At 39.6% G+C, this 7,269-nt stretch overlaps 1 protein-coding gene across 1 annotated transcript in view; it reads right to left on the bottom strand.

Annotated features, from left to right (window-relative positions):
- Nucleotides 1-509: 509 nt before the first annotated feature.
- LOC147663557 (interleukin-1 receptor type 1-like) overlaps nucleotides 510-7,269 on the bottom strand; it is a 222,025-nt gene continuing 215,265 nt past the window's right edge. Inside the window, exon 8 of the mRNA XM_086950361.1 lies at nucleotides 510-516. Coding sequence (XP_086806487.1) covers nucleotides 510-516 — 7 coding nt within the window. The remainder of the gene's footprint in view (nucleotides 517-7,269) is intronic.

Below are 7,269 nucleotides of genomic sequence, written 5' to 3'. Positions count from 1 at the left end.
AGTGAAAGAAAGGATATGCTATTTAGGGGTGGACATAGTGAAGGGTATTAATAAAATAGGCCAGATCAACTTTGCAAAGGTATTTTCAGAAGTCAGGGGCTTGCTGAAAGTATGAGGGGCCTCCCATTGTCGTTTCTAGGGCCCTCCAATATATTAAAAATGAAAATTCTCCCAAAGTTTATGTATATCTTTAACACGGTCCCCTTAGAGTTTAGAAAAGAATGGTTCACTAAATTACAAGGGGAGTTGAGCAGCTTTATATGGGCTTCAAATGGAGTGAGAATAGCAGGGAAAAAGCTTTGATGAAAAAAAGAACAAGGAGGGATAGCGAGTTCTTATCTACTTGAATATTATAGAGCTTTCCAACTGAAAAACATGAGAGAATTCTTAAAAGAATACCATACCTACCAAATATTTTCACAAGCAATGACATACGTAGAAGGTAGTCACTATCCATACAAATGTGGGCACCCAAAGTACTTCAAAAAGATAAACCTAAAGGTATATGGTCAGCAGCTAAAATATGGAATCAAGAAAGAATATTAAAAATTCCATATTAGAGCGTCTTTGCGCCAATATGGGCTTCCCCAGGAACTCCAGAGTGTCTGAAAGAAATTCTGGCTATCCCACTGGAAAAAGAAGGCATAAAGAAATGGGGACTAATATTGGAAGGAAATGTGTTATTGGAATGGAATCAACTTTTAAATATTACTAAAGGTTCATTGGCAAAAATTCAAACATTACCAATTAACAAGCTGAACAAAATCTCTTGATGGGAAAGAAACAAGAAACAAAGAACTGGAATGGAAAATACAAGGAAATGAGATATTAAAAAAATAAGTTTCAATTTGGTATTGGTCATTAATAGCAGTGTGGGAAGACTCTTTTACTCTGCCAACGGAGATTTGGGGGTAGAAGCTGCCATCACTGGATGCACAGAATCTATGTTTATGTGTTGGTATACTATTAAATCCACCTATCTCAGAAAAATAATTTGTTCACCATACATGGATCATACTGGATGCTGAAAAGACTCTCCAAATTAAATAAACAAAAAACTAAAAGCTGCGCTAAGTGCGGAGAAGAGTTTGTGGACAATATACACATATTTCGGCAGAGTCCCCAACTCCACGGTTTTTGTAACAAAGTGGGTAAGAGCCTCACTGAGGTACTGGGCTAAGTAATAGAGGTAAGCACAGATTTAGTCATATTCGGGGTTAAATTGCATAATGATGGCTTACCCATTCTAAGTAACAAGCATAAAAACCTTGGGCCATATTATCAAGAAAGGAAGATACATTATCGCTGCTTTTATCGGCAGGAAACTGCCACTAAAGCGGCGATAATGGGCTTGATAATATGCCCTTGTGAACTCCCATAGAAGCCCAGGTTCTGGTGTTAACCTGGGCTTCTATGGGAATTCACAAGGGCATATTATCAAGCTCATTATCGCCGCTTTAGCGGCAGTTTCCTGCAGATTAGAGCGGCAATACTGTTTCGCCCTTTCTTGATAATATGGCCCCTTGTGTTTGTACTAATTCTATTAGCTAGATGTGAGATATGTATTAAATTGACTTTTCCAGATCCACCAACTCAGTACAAGTGGCGAACCTTTATTCAAGGGGTAAATAAACTCGATTGGACGGGAGGCAAAGTAAAAGAACAAACACATTTTCAGGATATCTGGGAGCATAAACAGTCTACACAGGTATGAAACATCGTTGGTGCTCCCGTTTGTCCTATGATGAAGCAATACAGCAATAAGACAGCAAGCAAGGGACTTGCTTTGTTGGCCATAGATGGCGATCTCTCTGAACTAAAAGGAATGGTAGTAAAAAGGGGTCCCTCCAGAGGAGTTGGATCACTACATATTCCCATGAAAATAATGTACCGATCCGGGATGGTTCAGATAGATATCGGGACCCCCCCCCCCCCTTCAGCTCGTACTCCTAATTTTATTGCACAATGAGGACAACAAAAAATACTCAGAGAAGGGAACGATCCTCAAAAACATGACTACTATATCTCAGGTCAGTCCCAACTGAAAAGGGTGTCCAGAGATGTAGATGGAAGAGACTGCAGCTCTAGTGGAAGGCGAATGCTTCATTTTTAATCTGTGGGTGCTGTTTTGTTTCTCAATAAGTGAGTACTGAGTTGTTGGTCGATGTCATTCCATATGAACTGGGAACAGTCCTGGCACATTTATGCTACTAGTGTTCCCAGTCCATATGGAAGGACATCAACCAATGAAGCTCCTCCCCCTACAAAATGAGCCCCCTTCATCAGCAAAAGTACCCATTTCATCTCCATTCTATTTTTGATGATCTCGGTCAGGGGCTCTGTGGGGATGGGGATGTCAGGTTTGCAATAAAACACATACAGTAGTTCACCATTCTCAGAGGACCTCCCCATCAAGAACTTGGTAAAGGCAAAGGTGAAGTTTAAGAATTGACATTTTAACTGAGAGTGTAGAGGGTTGGGTGAGGTCATGCAGCTAAAGTCTCAGACTAGCTGAACTAATTTTATTGTTATACTCTTGTTTCATCATCGCATAAATCAGAATAATATCTTTCTCATGGAGGACATAGTGGGCGTTTAACCCGATACCTATGAACAGCCTTCTGTAACACCTTCAGCATTCATGAGCCAAAGCGGAGTTGGAGGAGTGTGGATGCAAAGAAAGTGGTAATGTTGCAGGCGCCAGCCATGGTGGAGTTATAGCTGGTAGTACCAGCAGCGTAGCTAGGGGGGGGCGGAGGGGGCGGTCCGCCCCAGACAACACTACTTTGAGGGCGGCGGCCGCGCGGCAGTGGCCCGTTGCGGCCGCCTTTATAGTTTATTTGGGGACACTCACACTACTGTCAGTCAGTGTGTACCCAAATAAATTAATAAAGGCGGCTGCAACGGGCCAGTGCACGCGCCCGCCGTTTGAAGTGCAAGCGCTGGCATGTGATGACAGACCTGGAGAGACAGAGGGCAGTGCTGAATGCGGAAGATCATCGTATTTTTTTGTAAAGGGTGAAGAGGCGTCCTGGCCTAGCTAGAGTAAAGTCATACTGGCTCCAGGGAGCAGACGGACTGGAAGATGCACTGTCCTCGTGCAGATGCAGCCTTAAGGAGAAAGCATCTCTCTGCTCACGCACACCACCAGGTCCGGGGTTTGCGTTGCATGTTCTTAAGTTCATGCAAAGAAGAGAAGAGAGGTGTTCTTGGTTTGGGGCCCTCAGCTTTAGACCCCTCTTTCCCCCGGACAGCAAGAGATTCTCGCCTTGAGTTCACTTCCAACAGAAACTACGGAGTAACTTGTTCAGCTGATCAGAGCTTTTCACAGTTTACCTTGTGGACTTTTGTGCTTTTATTAATATAATTGAGTTTCTCTGCCAGATGATGCAATTCAATGGGTAATGGGCTCCATAATAGTTAACTAGAATAAACAAGATTGTCACGTTTTAAAAACACATAGCAGGTCTCACCAGAGGAAAGCATGTTGGTGGGCAAGAGCAGAGCCCAAGGTCACACAGATCGAGAGAGGCTCCTTGCTACCCTTAGTATAATGTCATGTCTTCATCCGGGGTCTCAGGATGAATATAACGTTTTATAGGCATTGCCTAATTGTTGTATATCCTGTATAACATTTGTGTTCTTTAATTTAACAAGGGATGCATTCATTTCTTGTACATATATCTTGAGGTTGGCATGTTCCTGAAGCGTGGCATCATGTAGTTTGAAGGGTACTCCTGGTACCTCGTTAGTTTGTGCTTGCGTCTGCTCCAGGAGGCATCCGCTTGACAGATACCAATGTTCTTGCTTTAGTGACAGGATAGTACCTTCAAGGGACCACTGCATTAATCAATCAATCAAACAGTATTTGTAGAGCGCAGCTCCCCTGGGGGTATCTGGGCGCTAGGGTGCGAGGTTTCCGTCAAAGAGCCAGGTCTTGAGTTTCTTTCTGAAAGTCTGCCAGCGAGGGGGCTGTACGGAGCTGGAAGCCAAAAGAGTCCTAATGTATACATTTTTACCATAATTGGGCCAGGTTTCTCCTGCTCGAAGCCAGTGATACGACATTCACTGTAAAAACATTTGATGGTGTTCTTCCTTACCGCATAGTGTGCCTTCCTGCGTAGCCTGCTATATACCTGTTTATTGTATTACTCATCCTGTCTTATTTGCCTTGTAATTATGTGATTATTCATTGTTTTTTGTTGTTTGTTTTTTACATTCTTACTCAATGTCGTCATTCCTCTTACGTCCTTCCTTCCACCGTTTTTGTAAAGCGCTCTGATATCCTTTGGGAACTTGTTGCGCTATATAAAACTTTATAAATAAAAGTAAAAAAATAAAAACCTGCTTGCAAAACGCTCCAGCGCATGCACCTTGTGACGTCTGAGCAGCCTACTACTTCCGGTGCAGCCAGGAAGAGGGTGTGCAGGTGCAGGACACACCATTGGTTAATTTGGTCAAAAATAAGTGCTGGGGCCTTCACCAAGAGGCAGCTTGCACCTGCCCATTTCGCCTGTTAGCACCGCCAAAAACGGAACAAACTGCTACCATGAAAAGTGGAGAGAGGATGAGGCGTAATGACCAGAGCTGCCGACTTGGGCGCTGGGGAACCCGGTTCAAGTCTCTGGGTCAGGCCAACATCCTGTGATTTTGGACAAAGCAGGTAATCTCCTGCTAAATGAATGTATCCTTAACTGGTCCCCATTAAAAAAACACCAGTGTTGATGATAAAGTTCCTCCAAATTTGATCCATATAGTTTGCTCATGCCCTCAGTTGGATGTACTGAGATCGGAAGTCGCTTAAATACATGGGGGGGGGGGGGGGGGGGGAGAATTCTCGACACCAATATTGTTCTGACCTCTCAAACCATGTGTCTTGGGATACGGGAGGAAGGAAGAGCTAGAGGGGGTGATTCCTTAATATATGTGGCCATGGCTGTTTTCGAATGTGCATCGCTTCAGCGAGCCACTGCCTCACACGTTTCAACAGTGGCAGGGGGCTGGTTTTGTCTATCCTCAATTTAGAAATTGCATTGTATGAGCACAAAGGAAGAAGGTCCTGGCAGAAGAGAAAAAGAATATGGGGGCCCCTGTCGGATTGGGTTTATGCTCTCTGGCTGGCCCTGGATCCGTGGCAAGGATGACCTGCTTTTGAGCCTAAATGCAGGCACGGTTTTTACGAATCACTGACAGAATTTCGATTTCACAAAAATCGACCTACTATAACATCGAGTCTCAAACATCGATATCACTAATATCGACACCCTATACTTAACATGAAAACGACTAAAATATCGATCAAACTATATTGATGCACAAAAATATCGTCTACACAAATATCGTTAACATTATTTTCGACTACCATAATATCGACACTCAATACTACAAATAGCACACTACAATAATATCGAATACTAAAATTTCGATAGCACTATTTTCGTCTATATCAAAATATTGATTGCTAAATAATACTCAATTTTTAATATATAACACCAATAAATCTATTCTCTTAGTAATACACACATTTTAAAAGACTTCACTAATTTATTTTCAAATTATTAAGTAACATTTACTGTAAAAAATTGTGTTTTCGCGCACTAACGATATTTGGATATAAACTCTTTGTAAACATACTTTTTTATACTTAGTACTCATTGTACATATTCTATATTTATTACAAGAGTTTTTTATTACATAAATATATCATTTCAGTTCCTCTAGATAAACAATATAAGAAGATATATCTTAAATGTTTAAGTTAAAAAAAATTCAAACTAACCAATAGTAACTCGTCTTTACATATCTGACCAATCAGATAGCAAACTTCATTACACATAGACTATATAAACCAGTCCCAAACAGCCATACAACTTGCAGGAAATATTCTTCGTGACCACATACTGCCAATTTTGGGAGCACCATCTATATTCTTCTGTGCAAGAAAAATCGTCCTGAAACTACAAGTAAGTAATCATATAGCTCTGTTAATAAATTCTAATGTTTTTTTACTATTACTTATAGACCAAGATTTGTAACCTAAATTGTTGTTTCTTTATGTACTTTGCCTTTAAACAGACTCTACAAACAAATCAAGTTATACTTCAACTTCAAGATACTGGACACTTTAAATTTAAAAAAGGTATCTACATATTTTTAGTATTTACTTAACGTTATTTGACAATTAGTGTCCTAATTTCAAACTCTCTACTTTGTTTCTTAGGCTGTAACTCTTAATACATATTGTGAAGCCAGAATGTTTTGGGGAAAAAACGTTACAATGCTGTATAAAAAATTATTTATTCCTGTTCTTAAATATGTTTCTTTTGCTTTAACTCATAATACATGTGTCATCCCAGGTTCTTTTCAGCAAATAAGTAACAATGCTTTATAACAAGTGTGTATTGTTTATGGAACATATAAACGCATTGGTAATTTTCATAAACTTTCTCTCTAAACAGACCTCAAAGCAACAGAAAACAGATAATTCACATCAAAGAACAAACATTCTGCTACTACTCTAATTCTCTTGGTAAGTTCAGAAATAAAACATAACAAGTCTTTATAAACTCTATAGAATATACTCCAACAAAAAATGACTCTTTTTATGCTTCTGTTAGTATTATCTTGGAAATGTCTCTTTTAAAATCCAAATAAACTAAAGTATTTTTAGAGACGTTATAAACTACCAAAAATGTAACCAAAATAAAAATTGTAACTTTTCCTATAACATACTTAATTTTTTTTCAACAGACCGTGGCAATAGGACCACAACATCGGACTGAACAAGCACCTACTTTCGATTCATAGAACTTTACTGCTGGTAAGTAAATTACTAGAAGAGTACTTGCTTTATTTAAAATCTTATATACATGTCACAATTTCTTAATATTTGTATATTAACTTTTCTAGATACCAGAACTCAAGAATGACTGATGATGCAAGATTTATTACATCTCAGAAAGGCAAATTTTTGTTATGCTATATGGGCTACATTTATACTCAGGAGAAACAAAAAGACCTTAAAGTAAATTGGAAGTGTACGAAATATTACTCCAATAAATGCTATGGCCGTGCTACAACAAGGGAAACTAGTGTTATTAATACCACTGAACATAATCACCCACCAAACATCTCGGAAATCGAAGTGAGATCCACTCTCGAGAATATCAAAGAATTAAGTACCAGATCAGAACTACCTACCAACGTAATTCTGAAAGAATTACTACCTAAAGTTCCCAGAGAAGCAAGAGGTCAGCTACCATCTATTGC

The sequence above is a fragment of the Lissotriton vulgaris genome, unplaced genomic scaffold, assembly GCF_964263255.1.
Source record: "Lissotriton vulgaris unplaced genomic scaffold, aLisVul1.2 SCAFFOLD_2393, whole genome shotgun sequence".
Classification (NCBI taxonomy): Eukaryota; Metazoa; Chordata; class Amphibia; order Caudata; family Salamandridae; genus Lissotriton; species Lissotriton vulgaris.
Note: the sequence above shows the minus strand (reverse complement) of the source record. Positions and strands in the feature narration are given on the sequence as shown.